The sequence below is a fragment of the Oncorhynchus mykiss genome, chromosome 5 (assembly GCF_057628025.1).
Source record: "Oncorhynchus mykiss isolate SJ-2025 chromosome 5, ASM5762802v1, whole genome shotgun sequence".
NCBI classification, from domain to species: domain Eukaryota; kingdom Metazoa; phylum Chordata; class Actinopteri; order Salmoniformes; family Salmonidae; genus Oncorhynchus; species Oncorhynchus mykiss.
The window spans coordinates 24,072,662-24,093,949 of NC_143026.1; the positions used below are offsets into that span (position 1 = coordinate 24,072,662).

Here is a 21,288-nt window from a genome sequence, read left to right on the forward strand (position 1 = left end):
GTAACTAGTGACGGCGGAAATGCTTGCCCTGAACGGTCGTCTGATTGGCTACCATACGAAAACATGCGTGCTACGTCTACATTTTCCTGGTTTGTCAAAAGTCATCTTGCTGTGGTTGTTATACTTAAGTGTGCCGTGTGCTGTCGGCGTTTTGCCAGTAGAGTAAACGGGAATCTGGACGTTCATTTGAAAGCTCATAGTTAATCATTCGGTTGTGCGTTATTGAGACCAAAGAAAATCCCGCTGGAACCGAGTTCACTATATGTTGTGAGGTAAGCGCGTGCATGCCCAGACTATCCTCTCTCGCTTGTGTTTGACCTCTGTATGAAGCTAGCTACGAGGCAAAGCTAGTAGTCTAGCAAGTACTGGAGTTAACTTGATAGCTAGCAAAATATTTTTTGAGGTATCGTGCAACTTCAACCATCTCACAATTTAAGCCAAATGTTCTAAATATCTATCCTGGCGATTGACATCCCATTTTTATCGAATGTATGATTTTCATGAAGTCAGTTGTGGTTGAGAAACACTTGGATTTTGTATTCGCTAGTTGCAGTACACAAAACGCTACAGTTTGGTTGCCAACGACTAATTGATCTCTCCACTGCTAGGTTTCACGTGGCCCTTTTCCATTATGCTCTACCTATTCTGAAACAAGTAGCTAGGCTATCAAGACCGTTATCAAATTGTCATGCTTGTTAAATTGTCATCTTCAGCACAACCACAAACTTAAAATATACTCAATATTTCAATGTGTATTCCCTATTGCACAACTGGAATTTAAGGCTACAAATATGCAACAGTACGTTCTACTTACTTAAATGTTTTAGGCTAATTCAATTGCAGCCTTTTCAGAGCGATGATGAAACATGTAACCAACTGTGGCCCCTATAGGCTCCGTGCACTACGGTAGACCTCTTCCATCTCGGAACACGACCCATTAGTTATCCCCTCTCTGTAACAGAAAAGTGGACATTTTAATGTGCCTACAGACCAAAAGTGCCATGACCTATTGGTAATTATTTATGGCAGACCAAAAGTACAGTAGAAAAGGTCAAGACCCGACAACCAGAATAAATGTATGTTATCTATTTTATCTCTCATGGTCGGTACTCACTAATTTTATTGTGGGAAGTCTGCTTTTAAATTGCACTTGACAGCCACGGCAAACTGCCCCAATGCACACATCTATGGTCTTCAGAGATTAAGAGGCTGTTCATCAATATCTGCCTTTCCATCTTTTTGATGTAACTTTCTATTAGATTGCTCTGGAATAACAGAGTAACTCATAACTGGCTTTGTCATATTTTCATTTACTCTCAGATATGTGGATTGGAGGAATGTTTGAGTGGGTCTGAGGGAAACAGTGCCCTATTGTCTCTGTGTATCAGGAGGACAGGGTGACAGTATCCAATGGGCCAGGCTGTCCTCTAGCTCTGTTGTAGTTGGCCCTCTTTCTCATTGGCATCACTCCGATGTGACTGAAACTTGTTTGCCTGGCAAGGCTTCTCATTCTCAACAACAGGTTTACTTTACGGACAGACTTATACTTAGGCTAGTTAATAAAGGCAGTAGGGGACAACTATATTTGACTGACTTAAATTCCCTCCGCCAGGCTTAACTGACCTCCTTAGAATTTGAAATGGATTGTTTTGATCTTGATTATTTCAATCAATAATCAAGATCCAAACAATCACTAAGAATCCACTTCAAATTCTAAGCGGGTCAGTTAAGCCTGGCGGGGGGAATTTAAGACCTAGTCAAATATAGTTGTCCCCTACTGCATTTATTAACTAACCTAAGTATAAGTCTGTCCGTAAAGTAAACCCGTTGTTGAGAATGAGAACGTTTTATGTCCTGAAAACAAAAAAAGCCATTGATCTGTTTCTGGAACTCCTTTGCAGATTTCCTGAAACCATTTGGGTCACACACAACCATTCTATTCCATGAATGGTCCTATATGAGATTCCTGCTATTTATAATACACAAAGCAGTGGAATGATAACACAAATGACAGGTACAGTTAAATAAGGCTTAAACACTTGTAAATCAAAGATGGAATGATGAGTGTGATCAGAATGTAATGGAGAAAATCACGTTTGAATTGGCAACCTTTTGGTTATTGTACCTCAACCTGTATTGTTCCACACTATCAGGCTTTAAAAGATGGAATGTAGGCCTACATTGCCAATTTATTATTTTAGCTAGCCTGTGAAGCAACTAGCTAGCTACCCTTTACATTACTGTATTTGCCTCAAGTAGTGGCTCTTGTGCATTCATTAGGAATGTGTTTGATGTCTGGCAATTATGCAGCATGTTGGGCAACATGTGGTAAGTGGTGTGCTGTTAAACATGAAAGGATTAGGCTTAGGTCTACTTGATTATGTGGGGTCATTGATTGTGATATTTTACAGTGCAGTATTTTTTACTATCGTTTTGATGATATCGCAATATTATTTTTGCATTAGTTTGCTGTACCTGCACCAAAACTAGTTTGTTACCATCTTTTTAAATAGGTAGCCCATTTGTTAGCAGCACTTTAATTTCAGTGACTGATCAAAACATGGCTCTCTTGTCCCTCTGCAGCAAACATATGGTGTTGGAACATCGAATCGCAATACATATAAAATTGTGAGATTCACAACATGTATCGTGAGCTCCCTGGCATTTCCCAGCCATAGTACACACACTTGAGTAAATTGTAGTCTTCACTAAATAATTGAATTATCATGTCTAACGACAATGTTTCAGTTTGTGCAATCATAGAATGTTTTGTTGGTAATTGTCTCAATGCTAATTTTGGTTCCTTACATTTGTACTCTGTGCTATTTACTGCATATTTCATAATTGATTCAGTCACTCATCTTTGGTTGGGATTGTTATGAGCCAGTTTTATAAACTGACCTTTCATAAAAGGTGCATGTCGGCCTTGACACCTTTGACCTACTTTTAATTCATGTTTTTAAAAGCTGGAGGTGAGAATAATAAAAATAATCCTCAGCAATCTACACAGAGTACCCCATAATGACAAAGCGGAAATAGATTTTTAGACATGTTTGCATATGTATTAAAAATAAAAGCCGGAAATGCCTTATTTACATAACCCCCCCCCCCCCCCCCCAACCCCTCTTTTTACGCTGCTGCTACTCTCTGTTTATCGTATATGCATAGTCACTTCAACTATACATTCATGTACATACTACCTCAATTGGGCCGACCAATCAGTGCTCCCGCACATTGGCTAACTGGGCTATCTGCATTGTGTCCCACCCGCCAACCCCTCCTTTACGCTACTGCTACTCTCTGTTCATCATATATGCATAGTCACTTTAACCATATCTACAGGTACATACTACCTCAAATCAACCTGACTAACCAGTGTCTGTATGTAGCCTCACTACTGTATATAGCCTCGCTACTGTATATAGCCTGTCTTTTTACTGTTTTATTTATTTACCTACCTATTGTTCACCTAATACATTTTTTTGCACTTGGTTAGAGCCTGTAAGTAAGCATTTCACTGTAAGGTGTAAGGTACACCTGTTGTATTCGGCGCATGTGACAAACTTTGGTTTGATTTATTCAGACCCTTTGCTATGAGACTCAATTGAGCTCAGGTGCATCCTGTTTCCATTGATCATCATTGAGCAGTTTCAACAACTTGATTTAGAGTCCACCTGTGGTAAATTCAAGTGATTGGAGATGATTTGGAAAGGCACGCGCCTGTCTATATAAGTTGACAGTGCATGTCAGAGCAAAAACCAGGCCATGAGGTCGAAGGAATTGTCCGTAGAGCTCCGAGACCAGATTGTGTTGAGGCACAGATCTGGGGAAGAGTACCAAAAAATGTCCGCAGCATTGAAGGTCCCTAAGAACACAGTGGCCTCCATAATTCTTAAATGGAAGAAGTTTGGAACCACCAAGACTCTTCCTAGAGCAGGCTGCCTGGCCAAACTGAGCCTTTGGTCAGGGAGGTTACCAAGATCCCGAGGGTCACTCTAACAGAGCTACAGATTTCCTCTGTGGAGATGGGAGAACCTTCCAGGAGGACAACCATCTCTGCAGCACTCCACCAATCAGGCCTTTATGGTAGAGCACCCAGACGGAAGCCACTCCTCAGTAAAAGGCAAATGACAGCCCGCTTGGATTGCCAAAAGGCATCTGGCTCTCAGACCATGAGAAACCAGATTCTTTGGTCTGATGAAACCAAGACTGAACTCTTTTCCCTGAATGCCAAGTGTCACATCTGGAGGAAACCTGGCTCCATCCCTACAGTGAAGTGTGGTGGTAGCATCATGCTGTGGCAGGGTTTTTCAGCGGTAGGGACTAAGACTAGTCCGGATCAAGGGAAAGATTTAACGGAGCAAAGTACAGAGCGATCCTTGATGAAAACCTGCTCCAGAGTGCTCAGGACCTCAGACTGGGGCAAAGGTTCACCTTCCAACAGGACAACGACCCTAAGCACACAGTGAAGATAATGCTGGAGTGGCTTCAAGACAAGTCTCTGAATGTCCTTGAATGACCCAGCCAGAGCCCGGACTTGAACCCGATCGAACATCCTCTGGAGAGACCTGACAATAGCTGTGCAGTGACCCTCCCCATCCAACCTGACAGAGCTTGAGACGATCAGCAGAGAAGAACGGAAGAAACTCTCCAAATACAGGTGTGCGAAGCTTGTAGCTTCATACCCAATAAGACTTGAGGCAGTAATCGCTGCCAAAGGTGCTTCAACAAAGTACTGAGTAAAGGGTCTGAATACTTATGTAAATGTGATATTTCTGTTTTTTCTATTTAATACATTTGCAAAAATGTGTCTTATTGTTTGTCGTTTATGGGGTATTGTGTGTAGATTGATGAGCTTTATTCTTTTGAATCCATTTTAGAATAAGTAATGTAACATTAATTTTTCCATATTTGGTTATCTGAATACTTTCCGAATGCACTGTACATGCAATATTCCCTCAATGTTTTGTCACTGAGCAAATTTCAGGTCTGCTGAGCGCAAACTTCAATAAGCTACGTAGCCAATAGGCACTGCACTCGACACATTTATGAAATTGCTTATTCCACTTACTAATAAGCATGTACCCATTAACCTCTTAGCACACGGATCCCGTTATCTGGATCAAAATCGACAACATCCGGTGAATCTGAAGCGTGCCAAATTACAAAATTGTAATATTAAACATTCATGAACATACAAGTGTCTTACATCATTTAAAAGCTTAACTGTTTGTTAATTCAACCACATTGTCAGATTTCAAAAAGGCTTTACGGCAAAAGCACACCATGTGATTATCTGAGGACAGTGCCCCACATCAAAATACTTTTTCAAACCAGCACAGGCGTCACAAAATCCAAAATAGCTTGAAACTAAATCACTTACCTTTGAAGATCGTCCTCTGTTTGCAATCCCAAGGGTCCCAGCTACACAATGAATGGTCGTTTGTGTTGATAAAGTCCTTCTTTATATCCCAATAGTTGGTGCGCTTGATTCAGTAATCCACTCGTTCAACATGCATACAAACAAATCCAAAAAGTTTAAGTTCGTCCAAACTAGTCAAACAATGTTTCTAATTAATCCTCAGGTACTCAAATTTGATTGTTTATTTAGATATTAAAGACTGAGAATAGTATGTTCAATAGGGAAGATAAATAACGAAGAGTGCGCACCTCATGCGCAACAAGACTACCTTTCTAATTAGAGACACCTTGGGAAAAACATTTATTTGTATCTCCCATAGACTAGCATTGAAATGGCCTGTGACCCCCCCCCCCCCCCCCCCCCCCCCCCTCAATGCTACCAATTATATGCGTATCCTTCTGGGCCTGAGTAACAGGCAGTTTACTTTGGGCAAGTAATTCATCTTAACTTCCTAACACTGCCCCCTAGCCCTAAGAGGTTTTAAGAAAATGACTGTAAAAACTGTTAAATCCCAGTTGATTGAATTAAAAAAATTGTATGGTTGAGAGGGATGATGCAGAAGGAATTGAAAATAAGTCTGGCTGCACAACTGATTGGCAAACTTATTGCAAATTGAGATAATTTGACTAAATTGATAAAAAGAAGAAACTACACTATGAAACAAAGATGAATGATGGTATAAAAAAAAGCTTTGGATCACCTTAAATGAAATTCTTGGAAAAAAGGCACATTCAGCCCCATCATTCATTGAATCAGATGGCTCCTTTGTAACAAAACCAACTGATATTGCCAATTACTTTCATGATTTTTTAAAATTGTTAAGATTAGCAAATTTAGGCATGACATGCCAGCAACAAATACAGACATCCAAGTATATCTGACCAAATTATGAAATTCAAGCATTGTAATTTTAAATTCTGTGAAGTTAGTGTCGAATAATTGATTGTTCTCTATCAACAATGACAAGCCACCGGGGTCTGACAACTTGTATGGAAAATTACTGAGGATAATAGCGGACGATATTGCCACTCCCTATTTGCCCTATTTTCACTTTAAGCCTACTAGCATGTGTGTGCCCCCTGGCCAGGAGGGAAGCAAAAGTAATTCCTCTACATAAGAATAGTAAAGCCCCCTTTACAGGCTCCAATGGCTGACAAATCAGCCTGTTACCTACCTGTAGTAACCTTTTGGAAAAAAGTGTTTGACCAGATACAATGCTATTTCAAAGTAAACCTATTGACGACAAACTTCCAGCATGCTTATAGAGAAGGACAGTAATCAAGCACAGCACTTACACAAATGACTGATTGGCTGAGAGAAATTAATGATAGAAAGATTGGGGGGGGGGGCTGTTTTGTTAGACTTAAGTGCGGCTTTTAACACTTAACAAATAAGTTAGTCCTAAATATTTCTATTACTCAAAGCATTGTATTTGGGACAAATCATTCACTAAACCCTAAACCTCAACTACATCTCGTGTGGTCAGGTGCCACAAAAAAGGACGTAGGAAAATTGCAATTGGTTCAGAACCTTATGGAACAGCGGGGACTGTGAAGGAACACATGCCTCCACACACACACACACGATAACATATACACAAATACAAATAGGCAGAGGGTAGCATCATTTGTCTGTTCTCTGTAATAATGTATGGGAATAATGCAATTTATTTTGTAAAGTGGTTTCTTGCATCAAACAATTTTCAGTCACCTCCTAGATAAACAGGTAATTGTCAAGCGCTGCATGTTTTTTGTTTTTTTCCCCCCCCAAAAGTCTCATGGAATGTAGGCCCACATTGAACACCCCACATTGGCTGATAGTGTAGGCTGAATGATAAAACATGTTAAAATGTTATGGGATGCTGTGCAACTTCCAGCTCACGTTTACTGTGAACCCTGAAGTTGTACCCACTTTAAGTTGCAGTTTCAGACTAGAGGTTGACCGATTAATCGGAATGGACGATTAATTAGGGACGATTTTTCAAGATTTCATAACAATCGGAAATCAGTATTTTTGGACACCGATTTGGACGATAAAAAAAATAATATATATATTTTTTTTTAAGTACACCGTTTATTTAATCTTTATGTAACCAGGCAAGTCAGTTAAGAACACATTCTTATTTTCAATGATGGCCTAGGAACTAGAGGTCAGCCGATTATGATTTTTCAATACCGATACTGATTAATCTGACAATTTTTTAAATTAAAAATTGTATTTCTAATAATGACAATTACAACAATACTGAGTGAACACTTGTAACTTAATACATCCATAAAATCAATTGGCCTCAAATAAATAATGAAACATGTTCAATTTGGTTTAAATAATGCAAAAACAAAGTGTTGGAGAAGAAAGTAAAAGTGCAATATGTGCCATGTAAAAAAGCTAACGTATGAGTTCCTTGCTCAGAACATGAGAACATATGAAAGCTGGTGGTTCCTTTTAACATGAGTCTTCAATATTCCAAGGTAAGAGGTTTTAGGTTGTAGTTAATATAGTATTTATAGGACTATTTCTCTCTATACCATTTGTATTTCATATACCTTTGACTATTGGATGTTCTTATAGGCACTATAGTATAGCCAGTGTAACAGTATAGCTTCCCCCCCCCCACCTGGGCTCGAACCAGGAACACATCGACAACAGCCACACTCGAAGCAGCGTTACCCATCACTCCACAAAAGCCACGACGGGGATGGGAGTAACTACTCCAAGTCTCAGAGCGAGTGACATTTGAAACGCTGTTAGCGCGCACCCCGCTAACTAGCTAGCCATTTCAAATCGGTTACACCAGCCATTAGGCTGATAGGCTTGAAGTCATAAACAGCGCTGTTTTTGCGAATAGCTGCTGGCAAAACGCACGGAAGTGCTGTTTGAATGAATGATTACGGGCCTGCTGCTGCTCAGTCAGACTGCTCTATCAAATCAGACTTAATTATAACATAATAACACACAGAAATACGAGCCTTAGGTCATTAATATGGTCCAATCCGGAAACTATCATTTGGAAAACAAAATGTTTATTCTTTCAGTGAAATACGGAACCTTTCCTTATTTTATCTTACAGGTGGCATCCCTAAGTCTAAATATTCTTGTTCCATTGCACAACCTTCAATGTTATGTCATAATTACGTACAATTCTGGCAAATTAGTTCGCAATGAGCCAGGCGGCCTAAACTGTTACATATACCCTGACTCTGCGTGCATTGAACGCAAAAGAAATGACACAATTTCACCTGGTTAATATTGCCTGCTAACCTGGATTTCTTTTAGCTAAATATGCAGGTTTAAAAATATATACTTCTATGTATTGATTTTAAGAAAGGCATTGGTGTTTTGTGGTTAGGTACAGTCCAACGATTGTGCTTTTTTCACAAATGCGCTTTTGTTAAATCATCCCCCAGCGTTGCATCGATTATATGCCAGGCAGGACACACTAGATAAACTAGTAATATCATCAACCATGTGTAGTTATAACTAATGATTGTGATTGATTGTTTTTAAGATAAGTTTAATGCTAGCAAGCAACTTACCTTGGCTTCTACTGCATTCGCGTAACAAGCAGTCTCCTTGTGGAGTGCAATGAGAGGCAGGTGGTTATAGCGTTGGACTAGTTAACTGTAAGGTCGCAAGATTGGATCCCCCGAGCTGACAAGGTGAAAATCTGTTGTTCTGCCCCTGAACAAGGCAGTTAACCCACTGTTCCTAGGCCGTCATTGAAAATAAGAATGTGTTCTTAATTGACTTGCCTGGTTACATAAAGGTATAAAAAAAAAAGATGTAAAAAAATTGGCGCCAAAAAATACCAATTTACGATTGTTATGATAACTTGAAATCGGCCCTAATTAATCGGCCATTCCGATTAATCGGTCAACCTCTATTGCCTAGTTAAATAAAGGATACACACACACACACCACACTGACCAAAACATGATTTTGTTGGCATTTACATATGTCCCCATTGCCAGTAAAACATAATCAAAATCTCAAACATCAAAAACATTGGATAAACAAATCTGTATACAGTGTGTGCGTATGAAGTAAGGCGGTCAATAGGCCATAGTGGCGAAGTAATTACAAGTTAGCAATTATCACTGGAATGATAGATGTGTAGATGAGCATGTGCAAGTAGAAATCCTGGTGTGCAAAAGAGCAGAAAAAAACATGGGAATGAAGTAGGTAGTTGGTTGGATGGGCCATTTACAGATGGGCTGTGTACAGCTGTAGCGATCGATAAGCTGCTCTGACAGCTGATGCTTGAAGTTAGTGAGGGAGATGTAAGTCTTCAACTTCAGTGATTTTTGAAACTAGTACTGTCTAACTCCGTTAGGGCAACATCTGAAAAATAGCACACTTGGTAGTGTGTACCGGTGCTCAACCAGTAAGCGAAAAGCCAAAATCACGCATGACAGAACGGTTGATTGTCAAGGGCAATGAATTCCATTATCTTGGTGTTAATGGATTTCGCCTTTGAGTTGTCTTGCTGAAAAGTTCTTACTCTTTCAAATGACTGATCGATTTGTTGACTGCTTGATCCACACAGCTGACATTGTCGGCAAGGTTAGGAATGCTGTGCAACACAGCATACCTTACGTGTTGCGTAACATTTTACGTGGAGTCATTACGTCATGTACCTACGTTCTATAGGTATGCACAGTACCTTTGACATCAGTTTTTAACATCAGCATTAACCTGTCTACGATATTGGTTCCCAGCTGGGAACCTACCCTCCCACGTTCAGCTGAAACGGCGGCGCATGGAACGCAAAAATATTCTTAAAAATATTTAACCTCCACACATTAACAAGTCAAATAGCTCAAATGAAAGATAAACACCTTGTTCATCTAGCCAGCAAGTCAGATTTCTAAAATGTTTTACGGCGAAAACATAGCACATATATATGTAAAACCACCACCAGACACAGCTCATTTGAATAGCCAAAACATGCAATCAACAAACGCAGGATTAAAAAATAAATCGCTCACTAACCTTTTGAAAATCTTCATCAGATGACAGTAATATGACATGTTACACAGTACATCTTTTTTTTTCCCAATAATATGCCATTTATATCCATAAATGTCCATTTACAGTGAGTTCACGTTCAGAAATTACTCAAAAATGCCCGCAGGAAATCTAGGTAGCGCGGCAAGATAACGTAAATAGACATCATAAACTTTGACTAAATATACATGTTCTACATATAGTTAGAAAGATACACTGCTTCTTTATGCAACCGCTTTGTTAGATTTATTTTTAACGTTACAGAAATCGCACACTATTCAATATGCTGAGACGGCGCTCAGTTCCAAGCTACATTTCTACGTAATGTTGGAGTCAACAGAAACACAGATTTAAGCATAAATATTCCCTTACCTTCGATGGTCTTCGTTCAGAATGTTCTGGAAGGCTTCATACTTACCCAATACATAGTTTGGTTTCCAAGTCTTGCGTCTTTGTATTAGCTACTGCTAATAACATCAGCTGAAATGCACCCAAAACGTCCTCTGGTCCGGAAAAGTTGCGCATCAAAACTTCAAAATTACATATTATATGTCGACTAAACAGGTCAAACTAAGTGCAGAAGCAAGCTTTATGATGTTTTAGACACGCAAAACAAACTTCAATTCAATCGGCCATCGTCTGCCCTTCTCTTGAGTGCTGGAACAAAGGAATGGCTGGGACCAATTCGCGCCCCTACGCACAGCCTATTTTCTCGTGGCACGCACTAATTTCACTCCCATAGGGTCAATTCTCGCGGGATTTGAACGATTCAAAGCTCTACTGAAAGAGGACATCTACCCAGAATCATAACTGGTTGGGAAGGGTGGGGGCCATGACGTCAAAGTTGCTCCAACTTTCATGGCCACAAAAACTAGTTTGGAAGAATGCCTGCCCTGTGAGTTCTGCTATACTTACAGACATAATTCCAACGGTTTTAGAATCTTTAGAGTGTTTTCTATCCAATAATAATTTTTACTTGCATATATTAGCAATTTTTGACAGATTTTTTTTTCAGTTTACTAGGGGTACCCAATCTCTCCAAAGGGGGCATATGTCTGCCATATCCTTAACAGGTTTTAAACTAGACATCGGGCCAATACCGATGTTGGGATTTTTAGCTAATATTGTCCGATTCTGATATGTTCACCGATTTTATTTTTCTATCGTACATCCCTTCTAGTCACTTTAATAATGTTTACATATCTTGCATTATTCATCTCATATGTGTATATACTAATCTACTGTATTTTAGTCTTTGCTGCTCTGACATTGCTCGTCCATATATTTAAATATTCTTAATTCCATTCCTTTACCTAGATTTGTGTGTATTAGGTACGTGTTGTGAAATTGTTCTACATTACTTGTTAGATAGTATTGTACTGTACTACACCCGCAATAACATCTGCTAAACATGCGTATTAGTTGTGTTCTATGCATCAGCATTCAGTTTATGATCAATTATTTTGATCAGGAAAGTTTTTTTGTTTGTTTAACAGTCTAAGTGATGTGGATTGACCACCGACTGTTTGTCTGGTTAAAGGACGGTTTTACACAAACAAAGGTGTAATGGTTCTGCCCTCAAAGATGTCCCATAAAGCTAGCTTCATTTCTTTTCACTGCATTAGGGATAGCATAAACAGCCATTTCGGTTTTTAGAAAATATAAAATATTGTTGGCGCAGCAAACAACAGTGACTGGACATCCCATTATTTCTTCAGTTGGCTGTTTTGTCCAGCACGTATGTTTTTGGATGTGTTTTAAAGGGGCAATCCGCAGTTGCTACATTCATTTTTGGGGAGGGGGGTGGCACCATGTTATTGGTTGGATCAAAGGAAATGAGAGGCAGAATGGTCACATGAGGCGGACAGTCATGAGAAGGCAGATTAGTGCACTTCGGCATGACGCATTCACTTTCCCACTCTCTCGAGCAGGCGAGCACACTCGGGATCAGACTACACACCTGTACACATTGATGGGTTGCATGAACACTCGCACACATTGACAAGTATCTTGTCATTGATTTGGCTGTAACAGAAGTTCTGCATGTGGTGAGACATTTGGGTAAGTAAAAAAAAAAAAAACTGGAATAACAATTTCATATCAATTATCGAATCAAGAATGTTTATGCTACCATTTTAATAATGTACATTCCTTGTTGTATGAAATGTACTTCAGCTGTTTTTACTTCTTTGCATGCGCCAATGGATCTTTTTGGTTGTTCTGGAAAAAAGCATGGACTCCGTTAATTATTTGTTTCCTGCTTTATGTATAGCCCAACTGAGTGGGCTAATATATGAAGGAATTAGGCTAATTAACTATTACCCACTGTACTTTGACCGAGTGAGAGCAGTCTTTTGTCATTTGAGTCATATCTACATGAATGATGAAAATCATTCTTTGTTGTAACTGTCTTCAAGCATTGTGTAGCCTACTATAGTTTCCACTCTGGTACAAAACAGTTTACTGAGGATTTGCTTTGGTTAAAGATCAGAGTTCTAACGTTTATGATTCCAAGGACTTGCAGGAACATTTCACAATGGCTTTTATAACCTCATGTGGAGTGTGATTATATTCACAGTTCTTTGAACTCTGAGAGACAAAGTGCTGTGTAACACGACTTTAGACTGTTCTTGTCTTGCTTTAAAGGGCACAATGGTCTTCGCTTTGGACTTTTCAACAACTGATAAGAATTTAAGGTTCACGTTGACTTTGATGGAATGTTTATTTCTAAACCTAAGAAGACTTACGTGTTGGACTTAACTCTAAGAGGGACACCACCCATTATGAATAGCCTGTCTTCATAACACTGTTTTTGAGTATTAAGGTCAATTTTGTTGCACTTGGTCATAATGTCTACCTGCGTGTTGACTGTTTCTTTTGGTGAGGATTAAGCCCTTGACTGGCAGGTTAATTGATGTGATTTTGGGTCTTTTCATTTTGATTCTCGATGTCTGTTTTCCTTGTCCCCTGATGTCATTGGTTTCTGCCTCAGGGTGTCCCAGACATTTGATGTAACATGTTTTTCTCTAATTTAATAACATTAATGTCCATTAAGTGGGCATTTATTGGGTTATAAAGGCAGTTTTCTACGGATGTGGCCTCTGGTTGTTTGGCCATTAAATTAGTAATGGTCCTGGTAGAGTCAAATAGCATTTTTTTCCACCTTGATTGATTGCGCACTCTCATGTAGGGAGTGAAGGTGCTTTCAAGGTGCCATGGCTAGTAGACATGGATGACTCGAGCTGTGTATGAAATAGCCTTGGCACACAGTGGTCCAAACTGGCTTCACAGTTCTTGGGACCATGTGGTTCTGTTTGTAGCCTAAAATGTGCTTTCCTCAATTTAGGTACTTTTAACATCCAAACACAACTATAATTAGCCTAACTACCAGGAATTGCATTTTCAATACCTAGATTACAAACTGGCAAAGCTGCAATCGTTATCTTGGCCTACAAATGTTCATAGTCCGAATACTGTGCTTCTTTTTGCATGTCCTTGATGTCCAAGGAAATGGTTTCAACCAGTATTTACAATACACCCCAGTCAGCATTCTCCACCAGTGGGTTCAGTACAGTACGTTGAGGGGTTCATGGTTACAACACCTCTCACAATCACCATCTCTCCAAAGTAATAACACTAGGCACTTTGGAGAATTTGACTGACTTGTTTAATTATGGTGTTAACTTTTTAATCAGTGCTAACCCAGGAGCATTAGAGAGGATCTGGGGCTTGAACTCAGGCTGGTGCTGGTGGCACGGCGCCAAGCCCAGGACCAGGCTACTCCAAGTCTGAGTGGTTACCCCCTTCATCCCTCTTCAAGCTCACAGAGTCAAACACAGACCTGGACCTCACTTAAATTTGTCGTATACACCTGGAAAATGTAATGGTGGTTGCTTTCCTCATCAAGCAGGAGAGACACTGAATGTTTTGCGCAGGAGGAGAATAAGTAGAAGTCACAAAGTGCTGCTTAGGCCTTAGAGTTTTGGGGGGGTGCGTTTGTTTTTGTGCTGATTTCTGTCTCGGCTTCAAAAGAAGCTTCAAACATGAATTTTTGCAACATGTTTGGCACAGCTGCATACCTAGGCCAATTTGGGCGATTCTGTGGGAAGGTTAACCTGAGCATGCGCAAATAAAGTTAAGAATTTCCAAATGAGGTCTATATGTTAGAGTTCTGGCTTTATTTGAAAAGTAGGAAAGTGTATGAATTTTGGCCAATTCAGAGTAGGAGGGCAAGACTCAAAGGCTTTTCAGCCAATCCTGTGACCAACCACCCTGTTTCGGTCCTATGTAGAAACATTTGAAATGATGTTTCTTACATTGGATAAAAGTAGAGACTCCAACTTTCAAAGCAGCATTACGTTCCCCATTCTAGTTCGATGAACTTGTAACACCACTTTTGAGAAAATGGCCTGTGAATATTTTGGTACACCTACTGGAGAGATCTGCTTTGTCTACACCGGCTATTCCCAAACTGGGGTACGCGCAATGCCGTCGGGGGTACGCCAAATAAAAATGTGATTCACATTTTCAAATAGTTTGTTTAGATTTTCCTACAGGGCTATACATTTGGGTGATGTTTTTTTCTCGTCTGAGTAGCCTTGTTTCACTGCCAATAATAAAATGAAACCATCTAGTGTTCAGCGAAATAACACAATGTCAAATAATTAACATCCAGTCACATTAACCTGTCTAGGACTAGCGGAACCCCCCGCAACAGCCAGTGAAAGTACAGGGCGCCAAATTCAAAACAACAAAAATCTAATAATTAAAATTCTTCAAGCATACAAGTATTTTACACCATTTTAAAGATACAATTCTTGTTAATCCAGCCACAGTGGCTGATTTCAAAAAGGATTTACAGCGAAAGCCACAGAAACACAGCCATTTTATTCCAGACAAAGAGAGGAGTCACAAAAAGCAGAAATAGAGAAAATGAATCACTAACCTTTGATTTTCATCAGATGACACTTAGGACTTCATGTTACACAATACATGTATGTTTTGTTTGATAAAGTTCATATTTATATCAACAAATCTGAGTTTACATTGGCGCATTACGTTCAGTAGTTCTAAAACATGTGGTGATATTGCAGAGAGCCAGGTCAATTTACAGAAATAAACATTGATAAAGATACGACTCTTATACAAACTTCTCCTTAATGCAACCGCTGTCAGATTTCAAAAAAACTTTACGGAAAAAGCAAACCATGCAATAATCTGAGTACAGCGTTCAGACAACAAAGCAGCCAAAAAGATATCTGCCATATTGGGTGGTCGACATTAGTCAAAAATGGCATTATAAATATTCACTTACCTTTGATCTTCATCAGAATGCACTCCCAGGAATCGCAGTTCCACAATAAATGTTTGTTTTGTTCAATAATTTCCATCATTCATGTCTAAATAGCTTCTTCTGTTAAACAAATCCAAAAGCGCGTTCAGGTCCAGCTCAACGTCGGACGAAAAGTTCAAAAAGTTCTGTTACAGCCCGTAGAAACTTGTCAATCATTAGGATGTTTTTATCATAAATCTTCAATAATGTTCCAACCTGAGAATTCCTATGTCTGTCGAAAAGCAATGAAACGAGAGCTAACTCTCTCGTGACCTGACCGTGCCTCAGCGCCTGTGGCAATCTGCCAGACACCTGGCTCATTCCTCTCTCATTCAGTCCCACTTCACAGTAGAATCCTCAAACAAAGTTCTAAATACTGTTGACATCTAGTGGAAGCCTTAGGAAGTGCAACAACTAATATCCCACTATCTACAATAGGGGCTGAGTTTTTTTTTTTAACTACAAGCCTCAGATTTCCCACTTCCTGGTTGGATTTTTCTCAGGTTTTTGCCTGTGTACTATTGTTTGTACATATGAGTTCTGTTATACTCAGACATCATTCAAATAGTTTTAGAAACTTCAGAGTGTTTTCTATCCAATACTACTAATAATATGCATATATTAGCACCTGGGACAGAGTAGCAGGCAGTTTACTCTGGGCACCTTATTCATCCAAGCTATTCAATACTGCCCCCCCTGTCACCAATAAGTTAAAGGCGCACAGTCAACTTAGTGTATGTAAACTTCTGACCCACTGGAATTGTGATACAGTGAAATAACATGTCTGAACAATTGTTGGAAATGCACAAAGTAGATGTCCTTAACCGACTTGCCAAAACCTATAGTTTGTTAATAAATGTGTGGAGTAGTTGAAAAACCTAAGTGTGTGTGTAATTAAAATATATATATATTACACACACACACACATCTACCATTCAAAAGTTTGGAGTCACTTAGAAATGTCCCTTTTTTTTGTCCATTTAAAAAAAAAAAAAACACTTAAATTGATCAGAAATAGTTTAAACATTGTTAATGTTGTAAATTACTATTGTAGCTGGAAATGGCAGATTTTATTTATGGAATATCTACATATGCTTACATAGGCCCATTATCAGCAACCATCACTCCTGTGTTCCAATGGCATGTTGTGTTAGCTAATCCAAGTGTATAATTTTAAAATTGATCATTAGAAAACCCTTTTGCAATTATGTTAACACAGCTTAAAACTGTTCTGATTTAAAGAAGCAATAAAACTGGGTTTCTTTAGACTAGTTGAGCATCAACATTTGTGGGCTCGATTGCAGGCTCAAAATGGCTAGAAACAAAGACCTTTCTTCTGAAACTCGTCAGTCTATTCTTGCTCTGAGAAATGAAGGCTATATTTTTAGGTTAGGGTGTGATGACTGCCATTAAAGCTACATGTCATTTTTCAATCCTGAAGTACCAGGACCTTTTAACGTTCCAAATTACAAAAAGTGTTATACATTTTGATGATGAAATCTTTCAAATGTAAAGTCTAACATCCATAACGGTTGTTTTTCCTCTCTAAAGTACTATCGAAAATGTCAAATTATAGTTTGTGTTCAGACATGCCTTTCCTCCTTAATGAATATCCATGTTTTGACCTATGTTGTACAAACTCAGACTTTTGCTAATATGTTCAGAAAAAGCTTGGCCTACATGTAACACCAATAACGCTTCATATTTGCGTTTTACAACATGCCAATATTTAGAAGTCTGCTTTCTTGATTATACACCCAAGGTGTACTGTAGACGCACACATCAAACGTTTCATTTATATTTGCTTTGTCCATTCTTTGAAACATTAAGATGTGATTTTGTGTGCAAATGTAATGTTCATACTGCTGGAATCGCCTACCTACAACAAAAACAACCTGTCATGGACAAATGTGTGTAAAGGTGAGAAGTATACGTGACAATTTTTTTTGTCTGTATTTCCTGGTTCTTGCAGTACTACATTCGAGACGAACATGGACCACACGAACCATGACCATGACCATGACCACAGCAAAATGGCTGGCAGCATGGCTCCTCCCATGGTCACAGGCTCCCACGAGGATCATCTAGGGGGAGGTGGAGGAGGGGGCCATATGATGGTGAGTGGGCTTGGCACTCTGAAAAAGAAATCAGTCACACACTAATTTCTCTCTGTTACAATGTGGGGATGTACTTATGCTTGATCCAGCAATGCAGTTCGGAGGCGGTGACGCAGTTGCGGGGGCCAAGTCAAGCTCTGTACCGCATCGCCGTGCTCATCCCAAAAATGATCATAATTCTGAGGGCTCCGTATAGCTCCTCATTGATATGATTGGTTGATGGTATGTGGGGGCGGTACATCCTGTATAAACACAAACTCACTCCCTTAACAACTTCCTCCACAACAGCTCTGCTCCACGAAATGCAAGAATTACGAATGCCCTGACTTTTGAAGAGGCCGTATCGCAGTTAATGCTATATGTTCAATGCAGACACTGTAATGACCATAAATAGGCTTTTAGGCTTATCGCCCCATCTCTGCACTTCCTACGACCTCCTCACAAAGTTGTAAATCTGATTCAGATGAATGGTTTTAATTCAACTCTAGTTCAAACGGCCTGCTTGACATTTCTCTCTGCTGTGTGAACTGAATCAAATGAAATGTTATTGGTCACATACACATGGTTAGCAGATGTTATTGGTCACATACACATGGTTAGCAGATGTTATTGGTCACATACACATGGTTAGCAGATGTGTATGTGACCAATAACATGGTTAGCAGATGTTATTGGTCACATACACATGGTTAGCAGATGTTATTGCAAGTGTAGCGAAAAGACTTTGCTTCTAGTTCCTACAGTCCAGCAATATCTAACTAGTAATATCTAACAATTCCACCGCAAAATACACATGTCTAAGTAAAATAATGGAATAATGTATAAATATATGGATGAGCAATGTCAGAGCGGCATAGGCTAAGATGCAATAGATAGTATAGAATACGTATAAGATTAATGCAAGATATACAGTTGAAGTCGGAAGTTTACATAAACTTAGGCTGAAGTCATTAAAACTAGTTTTTCAACCACTCCACAAACTTCTTGTTAACAAACTATAGTTTTGGCAAGTCGGTTAGGACATCTACTTTGTGCATGACACAAGTAATTTTTCCAACAATTGTTTAGACAGATTATTTCACTTATTCACTGTATTACAATTCCAGTGGGTCAGAAGTTTACATACACTAAGTTGACTGTGCCTTTAAACAACTTGGAAAATTCCATAAAATTATGCCATGGCTTTAGAAGCTTCTGATAGGCTAATTGATGTAATTTGAGTGAATTGGAGATGTACCTCTGGATGTATTTCAAGGCCTATGGGTTCAAGTCTGTATATAGGCAGCAGCCTCTCTCTGCTAGTGATGGCTGTTCAACAGTCTGATGGCCTTGAGATAGAAGCTGTTTTTCAGTCTCTCTGCTTTGATGCACCTGTACTGAACATGCAGCTGCTCGAGTGGATGTTGTCCTTGATGATCTTTTTGGCCTTCCTGTGACATCAGGTGTTGTAGGTGTCCTGGAGGGCAGGTAGTGTCCTCTGGCGAGCCATGCGGTTGTGGGCGGTGCAGTTGCTGTACCATACAGTGATACAGCCCGACAGGATGCTCACAATCGCGCAAGTTTTAGGTGACAAGCCAAATTTCTTCAGCCTCCTGAGGTTGAAGAGGCGCTGTTGCGCCTTCATACCGTCTGTGTGGGAGGACCATTTCTGTTTGTCCTTGATGTGTACGCAGAGGAACATAACTTTCTATCGTCTCTACTGCTGTCCTGTGCATAGGGGGGGTGCTCCCTCTGCTGTTTCCACGGTCATCTCTGTTTTGTTGACGTTGTGATGTTATTTTCCTGACACCACACTCTGAGTGCCCTCCCCTCCCTGTAGGCTGTCTCGTCGTTGTTGATGATCAAGCCTGCTACTGTTGTCGTCTGCAAACCTGATGATTGAGTTGAAGGAGTGCATGGCCACACGGTCATGGTGAACAGGGAGTACAGCAGGGGGCTAAGCACTCACCCTTGTGGGGCCCCAGTGTTGAGGATCAGTGAAGTGGAGATGTTTCCCACCTTCACCACCTGGGAGCGGCCCGTCAGGAAGTCCAGGACCCAGTTGCACAGGGTGGGGTTCAGACCCAGGGCCTCAAGCTTAATGATGAGCTTGGAGGATACTATGGTGTTGAATGCTGAGCTGTAGTCAATGAACAACATTCTTACATAGGTATTCCTCTTGTCCAGATGGGATAGGGCAGTGTGGCGGCAATTGCATCGTCTGTGGATCTATTGGGGGCAGTAAGCAAATTGAAGTGGGTGTAGGGTGACAGGTAATGTGGAGGTGATATGATCCTTGACCAGTCTCTCAAAGCACTTCATGGTGACCGACGTGAGTGCTACGAGGCAATAGTAATTTAGTCTAGATACCTTTGCATTCTTGGGTACAGGAACAATGGTGGCTATCTTGAAGCATGTGGGGACAGCAGACTGGGATAGGAAGAGATTGAATATGTCTGTAAACATACCTGCACATCTGTGCATGCTCTGACGACGCGGCTATGGATGCCGTCTGGGCCAGCAGCCTTGCGAGGGTTAACACATTTAAATGTCTTACTCACGTCGGCCACAGAGAGCCCACAGTCCTTGGTAGCTGGCCGCGTCAGTGGCACTCTGTTATCCTCAAAGCGGGCAAAGAACATGTTTAGCTTGTCTAGCAGCAAGACGTCGGTGTCTGCGACGTGGCTGATTTTCCTTTTGTAGTCCGTGTTTGTCTGTAAACCCCTTGGCTCTATAGGTGTGATACCATTTTTTTTTTCTTTTTTTTCTGTCCCTCTTCTCCAGAAAATGACCTTCTACTTTGGCTACACAAACGTGGAGCTGCTGTTTGCCAGCCTTGTCATCAACACACCTGGAGGTAAGTTAGTGTGTGTTCCCAGAATGTATTTTCAGACTTGAAATGTAATGCAAAAAGTATTTTATGTATTGACCATGGCCATTGATTATTCATAAAACTAAAAATAATATTGGTTAGATAGTCTGTCAATTATTTAACATGTCTCCTCTTTCAGAGATGGTGGCGGCCTGCTTTGGTTGTTTCCTGCTGGCTGTGCTCTACGAGGGGCTGAAGATTGGCAGGGAGTTCCTGCTGAGGAGGAACCAGGTCAACGTGCGTTACAACTCCATGCCTGTCCCGGGGGCAGACGGCACCATGGTCATGGAGACCCACAAGACTGTAGGGTAAGTTAGACAACCAAGCAACAGGACTCCTTACTAACCGGACACATAGTAGAACTGCAGTGAAGTGGTCCATTTTACACCCCAATAATGAGACTTCTAGACATTGCAGTTCAAAAGGGCTACGCGCTCCATATCAACTTGCAGTAGGAAAATGTGAAGCCTCACTGTATGTGGTGAATGTTGTGGATATAACAGGAGTTTTTAAATGGCTTAGTTTGCCACTAACACCTGACTTGCAGAGTGCTGTCAAT

The 21,288-nt window shown here is 40.2% G+C and overlaps 1 protein-coding gene across 2 annotated transcripts in view; it reads left to right on the forward strand.

Annotated features, from left to right (window-relative positions):
* Positions 1 to 21,288, forward strand: part of LOC110523463 (high affinity copper uptake protein 1) — a 23,600-nt gene continuing 2,312 nt past the window's right edge. Inside the window, exons 1-4 of one of the 2 annotated variants that reach the window (XM_021602162.3) lie at positions 1 to 272; positions 17,734 to 17,878; positions 20,642 to 20,714; positions 20,869 to 21,037. In XM_021602162.3, coding sequence (XP_021457837.3) covers positions 17,753 to 17,878; positions 20,642 to 20,714; positions 20,869 to 21,037 — 368 coding nt within the window. In that variant the 5' untranslated portion in view covers positions 1 to 272; positions 17,734 to 17,752. Of the gene's footprint in view, positions 273 to 12,276; positions 12,491 to 17,733; positions 17,879 to 20,641; positions 20,715 to 20,868; positions 21,038 to 21,288 lie in introns of those variants that run through there. The other variant, XM_021602163.3, reaches the window with a different exon arrangement.